Source organism: Cannabis sativa, chromosome X (assembly GCF_029168945.1).
Source record: "Cannabis sativa cultivar Pink pepper isolate KNU-18-1 chromosome X, ASM2916894v1, whole genome shotgun sequence".
NCBI lineage: Eukaryota > Viridiplantae > Streptophyta > Magnoliopsida > Rosales > Cannabaceae > Cannabis > Cannabis sativa.
The window spans coordinates 42,808,075-42,827,831 of NC_083610.1; the positions used below are offsets into that span (position 1 = coordinate 42,808,075).

General features: G+C 27.3%; 3 protein-coding genes across 3 annotated transcripts; all 3 read right to left on the reverse strand.

Annotated features, from left to right (window-relative positions):
• Positions 1-387: 387 nt before the first annotated feature.
• On the reverse strand, positions 388-1,878 carry LOC115713059 (uncharacterized). The gene is made up of 3 exons (XM_030641541.2): positions 1,718-1,878; positions 1,288-1,401; positions 388-828 (listed from the first exon to the last, which is right to left on the reverse strand). Exons 1-3 carry the CDS (start codon positions 1,753-1,755, stop codon positions 633-635), a joined length of 348 nt encoding a protein of 115 aa, XP_030497401.2. The 5' UTR covers positions 1,756-1,878; the 3' UTR covers positions 388-632.
• Positions 1,879-9,934: 8,056 nt separating this feature from the next.
• Positions 9,935-17,196, reverse strand: LOC115705030 (abscisic acid 8'-hydroxylase 1-like). The gene is made up of 9 exons (XM_030632268.2): positions 16,632-17,196; positions 15,192-15,510; positions 14,864-15,016; positions 14,057-14,335; positions 13,881-13,967; positions 13,708-13,786; positions 13,528-13,634; positions 13,317-13,435; positions 9,935-12,398 (listed from the first exon to the last, which is right to left on the reverse strand). The coding sequence occupies exons 1-9, from the start codon at positions 16,844-16,846 to the stop codon at positions 12,308-12,310; spliced, it is 1,449 nt and encodes a 482-aa protein (XP_030488128.2). The 5' UTR covers positions 16,847-17,196; the 3' UTR covers positions 9,935-12,307.
• Positions 17,197-18,219: 1,023 nt separating this feature from the next.
• Positions 18,220-18,979, reverse strand: LOC133032172 (uncharacterized mitochondrial protein AtMg00810-like). Its single transcript, XM_061106039.1, has 3 exons — positions 18,913-18,979; positions 18,436-18,718; positions 18,220-18,382 (listed from the first exon to the last, which is right to left on the reverse strand). The coding sequence occupies exons 1-3, from the start codon at positions 18,977-18,979 to the stop codon at positions 18,220-18,222; spliced, it is 513 nt and encodes a 170-aa protein (XP_060962022.1).
• Between the last annotated feature and the right edge of the window lie 778 nt (positions 18,980-19,757).

Genomic DNA, 19,757 nt, shown 5'->3' on the forward strand with positions numbered 1-19,757 from the left:
TAATTACAGGGCAATTTGGGTATCTTAGAAAATTATAGGTATTATTTTGTACAAATTAGTGTAGGGTATAAATTTTGATATGGGGTTTTTTATTAGTTATTAATAATGAAAATTTTCTTTTAAAATGATACAAAATAGACTATCAATTTAATTTTCCTCAAATTAAAATTTAATAATAACCAGATTTGTTATATTTTTTACATCTATATGGACTAGATACTTAACCTCGAGTTGATTATATTGAAAAAATAAATTACCAAAAATTAAGTTCATTATCTATTTTAATTATTTTATACTATTTTAAAAAATACAAAATCTACATTATCATTTAACAAAATAAATAATCTAATCTATAAATTTTACAAAACAGCATATGATGTCCAGTCATATAGAAATTGAGTAATATATAACTTCTTGAAAGTACACCTCCACCAAAAAAAAAACACCAAACTTTCACATTATATATAGATCCAGTAGCTAGATTTCTGCAACCATATTATTCCTCACTGACAATCATCACCACAACATATCCTTGCATAGTTTACAACACATATCATAATAAATACAAACACACAATTAACAAACTATATAAATATATAATTAAGGGCTATAATAGAGCTTCTTCTTTAGCTCTAGGCAGTAGAAGTGGTAGTAGTAGTACAAACACAACTTTTTTCAGCACATTCATAGTAAGGTTTACCCACATCAGGCCCTTCAAGCTTAGAAATCACACACTTCCACCCTTCTCCACACTCACAATATGCCTCTCCCTTCTTACCACCCTCTTCCACAATATTCAACTCTTGGCACACTGTCCCATCTGCACTACTGCACATATTATTTATATTTTAAAAATTAAAAAATATTATGTATAAAGAAATTTTACTCTCAACCTTTTATTAGAATCTTTTAATCAATCTTCGTATTCAAATACACGTGCCGGAATATTTTTTTTTTGGCAGTATTCGTTATACTTACAACATCATCCCTGTAAAATTGTAAACTATTCGGAATTTTTATAAAATTTACAGAAATAATACTGTAACTATAATGAATACCGCAATGAAAAAAAAAAAATATTGCGATATGCAATTTTGGACGTGAAAATTAACTAAAAAAGTAATAAGATTGCTTCCGAAAAAATATTGCGGTATGACACTACCTAAAAAATTTAATGTAATTTAATTTAAATAGCTTCCGAAAAAAAAAAATTTGCATTAGAAGAAATCTCAAATTCAAATCATCTCGTCTTAATATCAAAAAATAAAAAGAAAAACGTGGACATACACAGTACAACAGCATCCTCCGCCGCATTTGGCGAAGATTTTGCCAGCGTCGGGCCCCACCGTGCGAGTGATCACACAGCTCCACCCTTCACTGCACTTGCAAAATGCTTTTCCGCTGCAAAAATTAATATTAATTCATCAAATTAAATTAAGATTTTAGTTTACACAAAAATCAAACTATTATCTATATATATATTATTTTTTTTATCAAGACCGAACAATTTTCGTTAATCACAAACAAATACAATCCTTACAATGCAAAGTTAGGAAAAAAAACCTGTTTTTTACATAAAAATTCTCTCCGTGTATCTCTTTTTATGAGCTTCCAAGTTTCTATATATTTTTAGCGATTTTTAATTTATAGTACACTATTTTTAGCTTTCAGGATATATATACATATATAAATATATATATTATTTAAGAAGAAAAACCTGAGAGATTGATTGAGGCTGGAACCCTGGGCTTCCATTTTGTGTATATATCTTTACTTGATTTTTTCTCTATGATATTTATTATATTGTGAGCAAATTCTAATTTCTTATTAAGATGTGGTGTGAATATATTGAGGTCTACTCCAATCCAAAAGTCAATTATGCCCTTGATTATTCAAGGTGGGAAACATATTATCAATTGGGTTAAGTTGTCATTTTACCTTTTTTGTCTTTTTTTTTCTTTTTCTTTAAGGTCTCGAATATGAGTCCCATAGTTATCATTATAGAGGAAGAAAGTGACAAGAGTATTATTAAAATTATTCATCAAAGAAAAGATTGGGAGAATAAAAGATAATATAATTAATAACCATAATGATAATCAAACCCGCAATTATTTTAGGGAAACTTACAAAATGCTGAAATTTAAGTTAATTTTTATAAAATTATTGTCATACGGAAGAGTTTTCAAAAATATGTGTTTTCATAAAACATTAGTAGAACACAAAACAGAACAACTCAAAACAATAGTAGAACAACTAAAAAACACCAGTAAAAACTTAACACAGTATACTGCGTGTATGAAATTTATAAAAAAATACCACCTGACAGTATTTTTGTAAAAAAAATGATAAAAATTAATATATCATGTAAATTTCCCATTATTTTACGAGTAATGGTATAAACTCACAAATTATCCTCCAAAACTTGACTCATAATGGTGTATTAGTCTTTGTGGTGACCTATCAAGAATTAAATAAAACCAAGAATTGTAGTACTCTAATGACAAAAAACATAAATTAAAATATAAAAGTGAATTAAACTTGACTCATACTAGTGTGTTAGTTTACAATACAATAGTGTCTTGCATTTATAAATACACACAACCTCTTTTAACAAACCCTCCTCCCTCTCAATACAAATTGAATTATCATCTTAATTCTTTTCTAAAAGGTCATTTAAAAAGAGTAATACACAAGATCTTATGTAGGCAACTCAATATAAGGGATACCCAAATTAGTTAATTGACTTAACTACCTCATGAATTAACTATAGACAAACCTGCTCCATCTAATCAGCTACTAAATGAGTCTAAAAGAGTATCAAATTACTCATTCACAATCTTTTTTATCTAATTATATCTAATTAACATGTTTTATATATTTTAGGGTAAATATGATTTTAGACCATGTATTTTACAAAAGGTATTAATTAGACTTTCTGTTTTGTTAAATGACAAAATAGATCCTAAATTTTCCAAATGGTAAAAATAGGACCCAAAGATCAATTTTCAAAAATTTTATTTTTAAATATAACTAACTTTAAGACAATTTCTAACACGAACAGATATAGAAAATGTACTCAATTTTGTCATAACATCTTTAAATCAGATTATTATTAAGTTTTATTGTAACAAAAATTAGTTTAGGGTCCTACCTATTTATACAATTTTAGAAAATACGAGGTTTATTTTGTCATTTAACAAAATAAAAAATCCAATTAATAACTTTTACAAAACACAGTGTCCAAAATAGTATTTATATTATATTTTATTTTAATAATCATTATAAAATATCATTAACCATAGTAGTACTACTAATTAATTTATGAGTGTATATCATCATTACTATACATCTTATATTATTCCACTATTTCATTTTTTTAGCATTATTTTGTTGGTGCTTATTTTGGTGGCCTTTTTTTTTTTTTTTTTTTGAAAGAAAGACAATAGAATTAATGACCGACAAATTAAAGGAAATTATTGGAAAGTACTCTAAACTCAAGTTAGGTGTGGTTAAGGAAACTGATTTCATAACACTACGGGGGCGTTTGGTACGAGATGTTCAAAATATAATTTGATTATAGGGAATATTATGAAGGAGAATATGATTATAGAGAAATGTGTAAACTGTGTTTGGTTGTGTAGGGTAATATGTAATCATATTCCTGTTAATCAAATTAAAGTGTTTGGTTGAGTACAGGAATCTTATATATTATTTTAAAAAATTAAAATAAAAATATTTTTTTATATATTTATTTAATGTTAATTATATATAAAAATAAAATAATTATTTATTAAAGAAATTTATTTATTAATTAGTAAATATTAAATTGGAGAATTATCTCATATACTGTTTTTTTAACTTTTTTTTTTTAAATTTACGGTTTGGGTTTCTAGAGTGGTTGCAGCGCTAGTTGCAATATGGGTTTTATACGATTTTTTATTGCAATTTAGGTTGCAGCGTTAGTTGCAATAGAGGTTTCTATGTAGAATTTCGTAAAAATGCAAAAAAAAAAAAAAAAAAAAAAAAAAAAGCTTGTTTTGAAGTGTAAAAATGAAAAAGCCCCTATTAAATTTTATTGTATTTTTTATTAATTAAAATGAATATTTTAATATATTTTATCACTATATTATTTATTTTTGTTTGCTATGTCATTTATGTGTACACTATCCGCATAAAATTTATGTATAATGAATATACATATATTATTGCTAATAATATAAAAATAACTCAGTTAAAAAAAACCGATCTCACAAACTTAATATATACTGTAGTATTTTATTTATAATAAATGATAATATTATTGGTATTTAAATTTATTAATTAATTCAAAAATTCTATTCAAATTAATATAATAGAAGGTAATGATTCAATCCTCCCCTTTTTCAAAAGTATCAACATTACCCTCCTCAAGGGTAGTTATAATACTAAGGGAATAACATTCCAAGGCTAAAGACTCAAAACAAACAAGGTAATATTTCACATTACCTTTCCCTTGTTAGCATTAACCCATTCCAAACACCCCCGTACCACCCTAGCTAAATATATAACTTTACTTCAATGCCCTTCTTGGTTCTAAAACTTCTAACATATTTGCATTTGCCTTCAATTCTTTTTTATACTCACTTACTTAACTTTTTAATTAGTTTATATTTATAGGGCAAGATTATGGTAGGACTTAGCATAAGTTCCTTACCGGTAAAGAACTTTTTTTAACCATTAATTTTAGATCATGTGGTTATTAAGATGTAAGACTTATATTTTTATAATAGAACTGTATGTATACAATTAAAATTTTATATATATTATAATAATATTTAATTATATTTATTTAAAAAATAAAATAATATTAATAATTAAAAAATTTATTAATTTTTAATTTGAATTATTATTATTTATTAGAAGAGTTAATTTAAATTAATTTTATATAGGTACTGTCTATTATTTTTTTTTTTAGCTATGTAAAGATCTCAATTTTTTTTATCTCCTACATAAATAGTTATTATTTTTGCTAAGTCTCCAAAAAATCTTTGATGCTGGTTAAAATATGACAATATATATAAAAAGAAATTAATTGCCTAAATTTTTATACATCTCTAACCCATATGAATAAATTTTGAAATTTTATTTTTAACAAAGATAATGTGTAAATGAAGTATAAATTTCACAACTCTATCTCGTTAATAATTTTTCTATTTGTCTCGTGATATATTTCGCCATGTCAGCCATTTTCTAAGAGAGTGAGTGTGAAACTAAATTGTGAGTGGTTTCAAAAAAAAAAAAAAATAGCTTCAATTATGGTGAAGGTTTTCATGATACATACTCATTTGCTTGATTTTTTAATATACAAAGCTTAACTAGTTATTAGTTTACAGTATTAGTAAGGGGATAATGTTGTGAAACTTTTGCTTCATTCAACACAATGTTTTTGTTAAAATAAAATTTTAGAAATTATAACACTTCACAATGCTCATCAAATTTATTTAGAAATAATTTTGGTATAAAAAAATAAATAATAATAATAACATTTTAACATACTGTGTATATTTGCATATATTCAATAATAAAAAATACTCAACAAATAAATTTCCAAAAAAAAAATACTCAACAGTAAAATATTATTTTTTAAAAAAAAAATAAAAAAAAGGAGTAAAGTATTAATTAAATTAATAAAATAATAAATAAATCGCATACAACCTAGCTCTAACATAACATCAATGCAACCTATTTTTTTAAAATTTTATTCGTTCATTTTACTTCCCTATAGCATAGGGTGAAAACACATGTGCCTACTATAGATATACCCTATATATATATATATATATATATATATATATATATATGGCAAGACTATGGTAGGACCTAACAAAAGTTCCCTACCGGTATGGAAGTTTTTTTGACCATTGATTTTAGATCATGTAGTTATTATGATGTAAGGTGTATACTCTTATGATAAGACTGCTTATATACAATCAAAACTTTATTCATATTATAATAATATTTAAAAATATATTTATTTTAAAAAATAAAATAATATTAATAAATTAAAAAAATTATTTATTTTTAATTTAAATTATTATTATTTTTTAAAAACTTAATTTGAATTATTTTTACATAAGTATTTATTTTTAAAAAATTATTTTAATTACGAAGTTTTTTATTAACTTTTTTATACTAATAATTAACTATAATAAAATTGATTACTTAAATACTTTTTCCACCAATTTATTTACATACATAGTTCTACCATAATTATCTTTTGAGTTAATTTGCTTTAATTTTTTTAAAAAAAATTATATATTAATATTTTTATTTGAAATATTTTATTATTATTTTATCAAGAAAGATAATTTCTATTAATTAAATCGAGCCAATCCACAAGGAGATTTCTCTTCAAAAATAAACTTACAAATCTTTTACATTTTTAAGAACAATTCTTTTTATGCTACTATCTATACAACTCAGATTTATACATTTTTTTCTCATTATACACAAATTTCTATTAAGTCAAATGTCATAAATTGCACCTACTAACACACATTCTGAATATTAAGAGTATTTTTTTTAAAAAAAATATTAAGCTTTGTTTTTTATAATAAGGTGTAATTATCATTTTATGGGGAGCAAATATAACTCCCCAAACTTAAAGTATGGTATTCTAATTTTTTTTACAAAACTATGGCATAAAAAGAACCCATAAAAATGTAAACAAAACAAAAAAAAAATTACATTGTATACCCACTTTACTTTATCTGTTTTAATTTTTATATTTATTTTCATATTCTTTAAGATATTCATATTTTTATAGATGATGTCCCCATTATACTCCCTTAAGTTAATTGTCACACGCATAAGAAAAACAGTCATATGTGTAACAAAATATTTAAATCTTATTTTCGGCATTGTAAACTATATATTCAGAATTTTTTGAAAATTTACAAGTGGTTCTAAATAACTATAATGTACACAATCATGAAAAAAATAGACTGAAAAATCTTCTAAATGCTAAAATAGATGAGGCTACCGGAATAGCCTTTTAAAGGCTTTAAACATACCCAATATTATTTATTTATTGTTTTGATTAAATTTTTTTTTTTTATTTTTGATATAATAATAAAAATATATTAAAATAAATATAGTATATTAGTTATTAACATCACTTAAGCTTCATTTTCAAAAAAAAAAAATAAAAAATCAGTTAAGCTAGCTTTTTTGAAAAATGGTCAATGAACCCAGTAATTATATTTCATAATACATAAAAGTATTTTATCATAATGTAAAGTAATAATAAAAAAATAATACAAAATATTGTAATAATCTCATACACCTCATTAAACAAACACTTTATGCAATCATTTTTCTTTCAATTCTTATTGGTTCAATTTTCTTCCTTATAATATAGGGTAAAAATACTAGGACCTACCATATAATTACCCTATATAAATATATATATATTTATATATATATATATATCCATATACACTACTATATATATTCATTAGTTTAGGTTACGTTTACTAATATTTTTTTAATGAGTAATCTATTTTTTTAATTAAAAAAGTAAAAATATTTTTCAAAAACATGTTCTATAAAATTATTTTCACTTTTTAATTTTTTAATTAAGAATCAAAATTTTGAAAACAAAAAAAAAATTACTTTTACAATTTTTTAAACAATTTTTTTTCTTAATCAATATTTTAGACTCCGATCTCAACTTAGACCTTAGGACCCGGACTCCAGCCCCAACTCCAGTCTCGAACTCGAACCACGGCCCCGGCTCCACACCTGAACCTAGACCCGACATAAATAAAATTAAAAAATAAAAATTATAAAACACATTTTTATTTTCTGTTTTTAAAATTAAAAAACAAAAATAATTTTAAAAGAGATATTTATACTTGTGTGATAAATGCCTTGGTGTACTATATTTAGGATGCACGAAATAACTCTTCGGAATGCCAATGTATATAACAATCTTAATAGTTCAGGGAGAATCTTTAACGGTCAAAAAAGTTCAGAGGACATGATTTTGTACTTGTCAATGTTCGGGGGAAAAAATTGCAAATTAGCCTTATGATAGTTAAAAACAATATAGTCAACAGTTTATATTAGAATATGCCCAATTACTTAAGCCCATATACTTATTGGGCTGACCCTACTATTGTACATATATATATATCTTTTTCTCTACAAACTAAAACCTAATTCAATACAAAGTCATTTCAGACTTCATTCTCCATTTTCGAACAGAGAGGTTTTCCCTCTCAAACCATTGTAATATGGTATCAGTGTAATAACTCCAAGAACCAGAAAACCCTAGCCGTTCCCCTTCTTCATCTTCTCTCTTCCATGGCTCCAAGAACCATACACTCTACCGTCGCCGCCGCCTCCGTCAGCGAGTCTCCTCCTCTTCCCCTGCCATCTCCGACCGTCGCCAATGGTGAAGCTCCGTCCTCCACTGCCGAACATTCCATGTCGAATTCTGCTAACTCCATCTCCGAGAACATCACCGGCGATTGTTGCAGCCATTAACAATTGGTCTTTGTACCAACTTGATATCAATAACGCATTTTTACATGGCGATTTACATGAAACTGTCTACATGACACTCCCAAAGGGATATAAACCAAAAGGAGACATCCCTCCAAATGCTGTTTGTAAGCTAAACAAAAGTCTTTATGGCTTGAAACAAGCCTCTAGACAATGGTTTACCAAACTCAGCAATTATCTTTTATCTACTGCATTTACTCAATCCCTTTCAGATCCCACATTATTCATTAAAAATCACAAAGACACTTTCCTTGCTCTTTTAATATATGTGGATGATATAGTAGTTACCTCAAATGATGACAATGCTGTTCTTTCTTTTAAACAGCAACTAAACTCTGTGTTTCAACTTAAGGATCTTGGCCCTTTGAGATTTTTTTTGGGCTTGGAAATTGGTCGATCTTCCTCTGGAATTTCTGTATCCCAAAGACCATTCACCCTACAACTTTTAACTGACACAGGTTATTTAGGAGCTGCACCTGCTTCCACCCCAATGGAACCCAATGTTCGGCTCTCATCCGATATTGGGGAACCATTAGAAAATCCAAAAACCTATCGCAGCATCATAGGTAAACTCATTTACCTAACCATTACTCGCCCTGATATCTCTTTTGCTGTAAACAAACTAAGTCAATTCTTATCTAATCCGCGAGTTCCTCATCTTGATGCAGCTCATAGAATTTTGCGATATCTCAAAGGCACTTCTGGCCAAGGGCTCTTTTTTAAAACTGCCTCTTCTATAAAATTGTCTGCTTATGCTGAAACTAACATGTCCAATTCAGATTTTCATCTTAAGATTTTTTCAGATGCTGATTGGGCCTCCTGCAGTGACACTCGAAGGTCCACTTCTGGCTATTGTGTCTTCCTTGGCGATTCCCTAATCTCTTGGAAATCAAAAAAGCAGTCCACCGTCTCTCGTTCTTCCGCTGAAGCAGAATATCGGGCAATGGCCAATGCCACTTGCGAGATCACATGGTTGTTAGCAATTCTTCGGGACTTCGGCATTTACCACAAAGACCCCGCCATTCTATATTGCGATAACACAGCCGCCATTCACATCTCTGAAAATCCCGTCTTCCACGAAAGAACGAAGCACATCGAAATTGACTGCCATGTTGTCCGAGAGAAGGTCCACGAAGGCACATTGAAGCTAATTCATGTCACTACCAAAAACAACATAGCAGATATTTTTACAAAACCCCTTTTTCCTTCTTATTTTCATACTCTTGTAACCAAGATGAACTTAAGAAATTTGTATAGTTCATCTTGAAGGGGGGTATTAGAATAGGCCCAATTACTTAAGCCCATATACTTATTGGGCTGACCCAAATATTGTACATATATATATCTTTTCTCTGTACAAACTAATAACCTAATCAAATGAAAAGTCATTTCAGACTTCCTCTTTTATTTTCGAACAGAGAGGTTTTCCCTCTCAAACCATTGTAATAGTTTAGCATCTAATGTTAATATTTAAAAATAATAATTAAATAATTAAAATGGTATAAATGAAAATAATAATAATACTAAAATGTATTATTTATGATGATAAAACATAAATAAAATTAAAAAATAAAACTTATAAAACACATTTTATTTTTTATTTTTAAAATTAAAAAACAAAAATAGTTATAAAAGAAATATTTATACTTGTGTGATAAATACCTTGGTGTACTATATTTAGGATGCACGAAATAACTCTTTGGAATGCGAATGTATATACGGTTCATTTTCTTGTAAATAGAATTAAAAGAGACATTTGTATGAGATTTTCTCAATTTAAAAGAGAGAAAGCTAGTATAGAGGATATTGATTGGTTGGGGAGTTTAAGAAAGTGCAATATATTAGTTATACTTATATGGGTCTTTGTTGTAAAGGGTTTTTTTTTTTTTTTTTTTCTTACTATAATATTCTTACTTACTTACCAAAAAAAATGATTAATTAAATCAATACTTTTAACATGCCTCTTAGGGTATCTCCCACGCAAGGCCACATTTAATGTTGCCTAAAATTTTTAAATATTATATTAATTAAAAGTATCATATCACAAGTAAGATAAATAAAAAAATAATTGAAAAAATAAATTGGGATCCACTTTGTCAGTCAGTAATCTTTAGACCACTTCTTCTAGAGTTGTTTTGAGAGTATCTCCAATAGTAAAAAAAAATTTAAAGAATGCTTGCTGAGGTGGATAAAGAAAGTAGTAAAAAGTTGAGATGCTATACCATTAGAGGAAAAAGAATACTATTTTGGAAATATGTGTGAATGCTATACAGTAGCATTGATGCTATTATTATTTTTTTTAATAAAAAATTAAAACTAAAAAATTAAATAATAATGTGTGAGATCATAATTGAAATATTTTTGAAGAGTGCTATACCATTGGAGTAATTTTAGAAGTAAGAGTGCTAAAAATAATGTGGAAGAGAGATAAAATAAAACATTATATTTTTGAATGATGTGGAAATTTTTAGCATCCTTAAAGGATGCTACCATTGGAGATGCTCTTAGAGCACTCACAATAGCTTCTCTATCTATATTCTATTCTTTAAAGCACATCACCAAAATTCTATCTTCTCTAATTTACAACACACTTTTATATTACACCTTACATGAGCTTCTTTAAAAACACATTACCAAAACCCCACTTTTTAAAAAGTTTAATATATTTTCTTTCAAATATATGATATTAATACATACACATACATACAAAAATAATTATTAAAATCTAAAACAATTAATAAAATATATTTAGAGCAATAAATAGTATATTCTATAAATGTAGAGCATAAATAGTAAATTTTAAAGAAATTTTAAAATGAAGAAAGAGTTTAGAGCATTTAATGTAGCGTGTTTGTAATACGATTCTTTATATATTTTAAAGTTTCTCTATTTTAGAGCAGTTGTTGTGAGTGCTCTTATAACACTCATATTAGAGTAGCTAAAATAGAGGTAAATTATTTAGCTATAAGGTAAAAAAAATTAAAAAAAAAAAATTAAAGAAAAGAAAAAAAAAAACAAATGAAAAATGTCATCCCATCAAATGAGATATTATAGCTAAAAGATTTAGCTCATGAATAATTATTAGCTACATGTAAAGAGGCACTATACATTAAGTTATAAATATTATAGAGAAATTTACGGTCAAATTCCCTTAAATTTTAATTAGTATACACTTAACTCCTTATTTATTTTTTTTTTATAGTACAACTCCCTTAAGTTAACTTGCAAATCTAAGGTATCGGTTAAATGTTATTGTTAAATGCCAACAGTGACACCAACTAGGATTACCAAGGTGTACACCTATGTACACATGGCGTACTATTCTATTGGCCAAAATAATTTTATTTTGAATAAATTTCAAAATTATTTTCATAAAATTCAAAATAATTGAATTTCTAAACTTATATTACCTCATACATTAATTTGCCAATTTATCAAAAAATAAAGTTTAGGGATCAACTTGCCAATTTACCAAAAAATAAAGTTTGAGAACTAATTTGCCAAAAAATAAAATTTAGGGATCAACTTGCCAAAACTTATATAATTTAAGGACTTACAGTATAAATAAGCTTTACTATAAAATATCATACTATTATTAATGCAATTATATAAAAATATATATTGATTTAATAACTTATTATTAAAAAAAAACCCCATTAATCAATCATATTTGTAGTGATGTTAGGTAGTGCTACTTATTAAGGAGTTTTATTAATACTCAACACCAATTACTATATTTTTGATTTATTGGATGGATATCTCAAAGAGCTTCAACTATAATTGGGTACTTGTTTCTTGGCATTCTCACAAGTGTTGGTTGGACAGAGTCATCCTCATCAAGACCTCTCCATCTGCAGGGATCACACAAAATTAAAAATCACATCAAAATTAATCTCAAATATGAAAACTACTCAATACAAAAATTACTATGAAAATTGTTTAAAAAAAACACTAGTCCATGCCTAATAACAATACTAAATTACTAGTGATGATATCCATCTAAAATAGCTATCCTAGCCTAGCCCCACATCAATCTTTTTTATAAATGTTTAAATTTAGCCACAAATTTACCAAAAATAATGAATAGACACAATTTAATCTCCAGAATAAATACTTCAAATATATTTTGTGAAACATACTAGCAAAAATACTTCTTTTTTAGTGCATTAAATTTTACAATATGTGTAACCAGGGTCGTCTTCAGGTTAGGGTGGCCGAGACTGTTACTCAAAGCCCCTCAGTCAAAGAGACCTCGTAAGACCTTTAAAGAAAAAACTTTTGCTAGAAAAATAGTTTAAAGAATTATTTGAATTTTATTTTATTTTGCTAAAAAAAGGGGAGAAGTTGAAGAATATTTTTTTTTTTATACATTAAACAAATTTACCTCCAAATAAAATTTAATTCATAAATACCTCTTTTTATAAGTATTATACCTAAATTATTTTCACACTCACATGATTAAGACATAATTTCAAACATAATAAATTTGTATTCTTTGTAGATAGATGTGTAAGTTTATGGAAAGTTTGAGCAAAATTTCGATTAGAAATGAATGAAAATTATCGTAAAGTGATAGGGGTAAAATTAGTAGAATGATTATAAAAAAAAAAAAAAGTAAATATAATAGATTTTGAAATAGATGTTAAAAATTAAAGACATCAAATTAAAAGAGGTATGTAGCTTAATTTTCTAAAAAAAAAAAAAATTGTCTTTGTTGTAGTGTTTAGGTATATGACATATGTTTAATTTTTAATAAAGGAAAATCTTACTTGTATGTGCAAACCAAATGGTGGATGAATATAGAGATCTCAATTTTGGCCAGGTTGATTCCAGGACACATACGAGGCCCATTACCAAATCCAAGAAAGCTATAAGGTCTCAATGGACTCTGCATATCATTATTATTATTTATTAATTACTTAATTTTCTTAATATATATTTGTACTATAATTAATAATAATAATAATTATAAGAGCTTACATCAAATCTTGAAGGATCAAACTTTTCTGGATTTGGAAAAACTTTCTCGTCATGGTGGATTGAAACAACATCCAAGTTCACTGACCAACCTTTCTTTATTTTGTATCCTGAAAAAAATTAAACTTATAATTAAAAAAAATTAATATTATATGTGTAGAAATTAATTAAGTCAATTAGTACCATCTATTTCAAAATCTTGAGCTGCTTTTCTTGAATACCAAGGTAGAATTGTGGCTCTTCGAAGAGTTTCACTAATTACCTAAAATAAAATAAAATATCTCAATATGGTATAAAACAAATATTTGGAACAATTAATGTCATTTTTGTAAATTAATTAAAAACTTATATAGTACTTTAGCAGTGTAAGGCATGTTGTTGACTTCAGCCCAAGTGAGACTTGTGCCACTCTCTCTCTTTGCTTTTATTTCTAAGTGTTCCTCCTAATTAATAATAAAGAAAAAACAAAACACATTAATAATTTATTTATTAATTAATTGTTGAAAATTGTTGATGTAATTATTATATGTACTCTGAGTTGTTCCAAAACGAGTGGATTTTGTCCAAGGAATTTGATGAGCCAAGTAAGAGCAGCAGTAGTGGTATCATGGCCAGCAACAAGAAGAGTTAGTATGTTGTCTTTGAGTTGTTTATCAGTGAGTTTATTATTATTATTATCATCTTCTTCATCAACTTCTAATTTGCTGTGTTTTACAAGCAATGATTCTAAGAAATCTTCTTGAAATGATCCTTCTCCATTTCTCCTCTTCAAAATTATTGAGTCTAACATTGCATACATTCTATCCCTAGCCTGAAAAAAAAAAACAAATTAATTGCATGCAAAAATATATTAATTTATTAAATTTCTTTTATTTTAAAATTAATTAGTTGTTTATATATAGAAATAAATTTATTGTCCTAGGGAAGATTTTGTTTTCATTCTAAATATATATTTTTTTATAATTATATAGCATGTATTTTACTAATTTTTAAAAATTTTACAGTGTTAAAAATAAAGTACGAATAATTAACTGCACGCGTACTAATGTAATTGACAATTTGAAGTTTTTTTTTATAAGTAAATTATTTCAAGTTTTAAGCCTAACTTAGTGGTGAGGAAGGAATGGAAAAAAAGGAAAGATTATGGGTTCGAACCCAAAACTTTTAAACTATTAATTGATTGTAAAATATCATTACGCTATACTCAAAAAAATAAATTATTTCAAACTTTTAAAAATTGTTAAGATATAAAAGAAAAAAAAAATTGAATTATAATTTCTCCAAAAGAAACAGAAACAAAAGTGATATCTGTAATATAAATTTTAAAAGTATAAAGTACCTTAATGCCACGGTGGAAGGCAGTTCCAGGGATTTTAAAAGGCAAAGAAGCAAAAGAGGAAGAAATGAGCTTAAAATTGGCTCTGAATTTCTCTTGTTCTTCACCTGACGGCTCCAAGCTCATTATCATGTGCCCAATCACTTGTAGTGTGAACTGTCAAACATCAATTTATCCTTTTTTATTATTCTTTAATTTATATCCAATTTTTTAGATTATATTGACTCTAATTTTAATAAATTATGTAATATTTAGTACTTTATTATAAAATAAAATATTTATTAATTAAAATCATTTTACAGTTATATTTTATTTGTATGAAAAACTTAACTGTGGAAGCTTCTTCAAGAACAAAAACAGTTCTTCCATGCCAATTGTCCAAAGTGGAAATGGTGAGGGAGTTGATGAAGTTGAAGTACTTTTTGAGTCCATCTATGGATAAGGGCTCGGCGATGAGGCGGCGGAGGCGCTTGTGAGCGTCTCCGGTGGTTTGGAGCAAGCTTGTGGGGCCAAGCACTTGTTGTCCTGTGTAGAATAGGTTCAAACTCACCATTCCATCTTTTCCACTTAATAATATTTTGCTTGCTTCTCTTCCAGTCATGAAAACTGTGAATCTTCCTAATACAAATGATTTGAATACTTTCCCATACCTATAATAATTTATTTATCATCATCAAATACCATACCACTATTGTTAAAATCAAATGAATAATATTTAGCATTATTTTTTTTGGATTAGTTGTTTGGCAATATTATTCTTTTGCATAATTCTTTACAATTATTTTGCTCTAGAAGTTAGGTGAAAACCACAAAAACATCACAAAAAAAATATCAACAATTGGTAGATTACAAAGAACAAAAACCATATTCTTTCATAGAGGGACACAATCAGACAACCTATCTAAAATATTTTCTTTTTTGAAAGGTTTGAAATGTTATTTTGTAAAAATTGGAAAATTTTTAAAAATATTTTTTTTATGTTTTATTTACAATTTTACGAACGAAATTTTTATTTATAAAAATACGCTTGTAATGTTTTAAAATTATAGAAATACTCTTTTCTCAACATAAAAAAAAAAAGCAAAAAAACAATTAAAAAACAACGAGAAATCAACCTCACGACATTTATAAATAAACTACAAAACAACCAAAAATAACATATCATGATAACTATAATTAATACAACTATAAATAAACTATAAAACAACTAAAAAACAATTTATTATTTTTACTGAAAAAAATAATTTTATAAATAAATTTTTTTTCGTGTTTATATAAATAATTTTGTAATTTTTTTTAAAATTTTCCGTGTTTGCATAAATTTCCGTATAGCAATCCACATATAAACTACCGGTGAAACTATTAGAAAAATCCAAATCGTAAATTTTTTTTTTTTAAAAAAAAAGTTAAAAAGTAGCATATGAGGTAATTTTCCATTCAAATTTACGGTTTGAGTTGCTCCGGTCCGGTAGTTTCTATGTGGGTTGCTATACGGATTTTGGTTGCGATTTAAGTTGCTTTGTTAGTTGCTATAAGAGTTTCTGTGTGAAATTCTGTAAAAATATAAAAATAAAACATAAAAAAAAAATTATTTTAAAGTGTAAAAATAAAAAAACTCATATATATATATATATATTAATTAGCTTATTATTATCATTATCATTATCATTCTGTCTTGACTGAATAAGAAGGTTCTTAAGAAATTAATTTGAAATAATAATAGAGATGGCATTGTATTAATTAAAAGAAATATATAATAGAAATGAATTACTTTTGCTGCCTCTTGTTCATGAAGGTGAAAATACCAGATGGGCTTGAAAATTCAGAAATAAATGAGAAGCTTTCTCCAATGACAGGCCACCCCAATCTACCAGGAATGCCTTCCATATCTTTTGGTGTTGCCCAAAACAAAATTTGGAACACAAACAAAATTGAAACCAAAACTGTCGATATTACACCCATAATCATCAACATGCTCACCTCCATTTTTGGACACTTAATTTGATCAAGTCATGTATTTTCTTTTATAAATAAATAAATATATATATATGTGTGTGTTTTCTTAATAATTAATTAATTATTTTAGGTGTTCTTCTTGTATATATAGTAAACAACGTTAATTATTAGAATTATCAAACGGGTTATTTGCTTTCTTGTTTTTTTTCTTGGTTCTTGTGTGTCCCATTGATGTATACAAAGATGGAAAAATACATAGAGCTAATATAGTTTTATATATATATATGTATTTTTGTTTAATTATTTAATTATATATTGGCTTTTGATTTTTGTTGTTGATATTCATCATGATACGAAATTATAAACAATATTGCCGGCTCTTCACCTTGTTTATTTCTGATTTGATGATAATAATAATTTGGAGAAGAATTGTGTAGAGTGGTTGCTCTGCATACTACAAAAATTTTTACTTGTAGTCACAATAAAATTTGTGACTAAAAGTAAAAAAGTTGTGACTAATTATAAAACAACATTCTTATGTTGTGACTAAAAATATGTGGCTAAAGGTATTAGTCACAAAAATTACAATTTATTCTGACTAAATATGTTTAGTCACAATACTTATTGTGATAAAAACTAAATTAGTGACAACTTGTAACTAAATGCTATATTTTAGTCACAAGTAATATTTTGTTGTGACTAAAAGTCATATTCAATCATAAAAAATTTATATTGTTACTAAAAGATTGTATCTAAAAGTAGCTATTTTTTGTAGTGATAATAATTATCTATGAATTGGGGATAAACCAATAAAAAATAAAAGATATCCAATAAAGAATATAAAAGAGATGCAAAGAAATTAGGGTTCCATTTAATTATAAAGTTAAAGTAAATAAATACAATTAATAAGAAAGTTTTATATAACTAAGTAACATAGATTAAAAAAAAAAAGGCTAAAATAATCTTATTTCCCTCAAACTCACGACGTTGCTACAAGAATTGAGAGTTTGCTTAAAAGAAAATAAAAACAAAAATTCGTATGCAACTTAGTAAAAAAGTCAGCAAGCTGTAACGAAGAAGGAACAAAATGCAAAGTAATGGTGTCCAACTTTAAATGGTGACGAGTAAAATAACAATCAATCTCAATATGTTTGGTGCGTTCATAAAAAACTAATTCTTCAATAATCTGAATAGTACTTTGATTGTCACAATACATAGGAGTAGGACAAGAGTCAATAACACTCATATCTGCAAGTAACCATCTCAACCAAACAATCTTTAGTAGTTGACGCCATGACACAATACTCAGCTTCCGTAGAAGAATGAGAGATAACAGACTGCTTCATGCTCTTCCAAGAAATAAGAGAATCTCCCAAATAGATACAGAAATCAGTGACAGACTTTCAGTTTGTGGGATCACGACCATGATCTGCATCACAGTAAGCTTGTAACTCCAGAGAAGAGGTAGAAGGCAGTAGTAGGCTCTGAAAGATGGTACCCCGAAGATATTGTAGAATGCAAAGAACAGCAATCCAGTAAACAGTAGTAGGAGAAGCAATAAACTGACTAACAATATGAATAGCATATGCAATGTCTGGACGAGTAATAGTGAGATAAACCAGACTGCAACCAATGGTTGATACAAAGTAGGATCTTCCAAAGGAGAGTCGTCAGAAGGAGAATATTGAACATTCAACTCAAAGGGAGTGTCAACAACTCTAGTATCAGTAAGGCGGGCACGCTCAATAATGTCAGCAGTGTACTTTGACTGAGAAAGAAGATAACCTTTTGGAGAAAAGGCAACTTCATTACCTAGAAAATAGCGCAGAGAACCTAAATCCTTCATCTCAAATTGAGAAGCTAATTCTGACTTCAACATTTCAATTTCATGTAAATCATCCCCTGCAATAATCATCATCAATATACAAGGAAAGTAGAATACGACCTGGAGATGTGCACTTGACAAATAAAGTTTGAAACAAAACAAAGAGACAAAATAATAGTAGAGAACTTCTGAAACCATGCTTAGGGAGCTTGTTTAAGACCATACAAGGTTTTTTCAAGCTTCCAAACCTCGCCTTGCTTATGAAGAATACCAAGAGGAGGAACCATGTAGACTTCATCGTGTAAGTCACCATTCAGAAAGGAATTTTTAACATCCATTTAAGATATAGTCCATTGGCGAACTAATGCCACTGCTATAAGTGTACGAAGAATTGTCGTTTTCGTAACAGGAACAAAAGTCCCCTCAAAATCTATATCCATACTGTTGTGAAAAATCCTTAGCCACTAATCGAGCCTTGTACCATTCAATAGACCTATCAGACTTGGTCTTAATTTTATACACCCAATGAGAATCAATAGCATGTTTACCAGAAGGCAAAAGTACCAAATCCCAAGTATGAGTCTTTTGCAAAGCAAAGAGTTCCTCATTCATAGCACGCTATCGAAAGGGGTCAATAACCGCCTCTTTATAGGACAAGCTCAAAAAGACAATGAATAGATGCTAAAAACAAAGTAAAAGAAGCATGATAAGAAAAATATGTAAAATTTGGTTGGCAAATAGACTTATAAATGCGTTGAGGATAGCGAGGAGGAAGGTCCACAATCTCAGGAGGATCGGGAATACCTGCAAGAGGATGGGGAGGAGCGATTTCAGGTTTCAAAGCATCAGAACCTAATAGTGAGAGGTTATAACAAATTGCATGAAATTTTCAAAGCTTAAGTACTAAAGGAGAAAAGTGGTCACAAAGTGAACACTATATTTTGGCATGCATGATTCACATGGAATTAATAGTGAGAGGTTATAACAAATCGCTTAATCTTCGTACAAGATTAAAGTATACATTTTCTAGGGATGGCACCTAAACTCCCTTAGTATTTTTTTCATTGATGGTAACCTATCTTAACACCCGTAAAAATCTAATCTTAAGTTCAATAG

What these genes read in the sequence shown, in the direction of transcription:
- LOC115713059 (XM_030641541.2), bottom strand. Translation starts at nt 1,755, where the DNA reads ATGGAAGCCCAGGGTTCCAGCCTCAATCAATCTCTCAG. An exon ending in AGCCTCAATCAATCTCTCAG is followed by an intron (nt 1,402 to 1,717) that starts GTTTTTCTTCTT and finishes TAATTTTTGCAG; the next exon opens with CGGAAAAGCATTTTGCAAGT. An exon ending in GGAGGATGCTGTTGTACTGT is followed by an intron (nt 829 to 1,287) that starts GTATGTCCACGT and finishes TAATATGTGCAG; the next exon opens with TAGTGCAGATGGGACAGTGT.
- LOC115705030 (XM_030632268.2), bottom strand. Translation starts at nt 16,846, where the DNA reads ATGGAGGTGAGCATGTTGATGATTATGGGTGTAATATCGACAGTTTTG. An exon ending in CCTTCCACCGTGGCATTAAG is followed by an intron (nt 14,336 to 14,863) that starts GTACTTTATACT and finishes TTTTTTTTTCAG; the next exon opens with GCTAGGGATAGAATGTATGC. An exon ending in CATTTGGTTTGCACATACAA is followed by an intron (nt 12,399 to 13,316) that starts GTAAGATTTTCC and finishes TGATCCCTGCAG; the next exon opens with ATGGAGAGGTCTTGATGAGG.
- LOC133032172 (XM_061106039.1), bottom strand. Translation starts at nt 18,979, where the DNA reads ATGGATGTTAAAAATTCCTTTCTGAATGGTGACTTACACGATGAAGTC. An exon ending in CTACATGGTTCCTCCTCTTG is followed by an intron (nt 18,719 to 18,912) that starts GTATTCTTCATA and finishes TGATTATTGCAG; the next exon opens with GGGATGATTTACATGAAATT. An exon ending in CAACCATTGGTTGCAGTCTG is followed by an intron (nt 18,383 to 18,435) that starts GTTTATCTCACT and finishes TCATATTGTTAG; the next exon opens with TCAGTTTATTGCTTCTCCTA.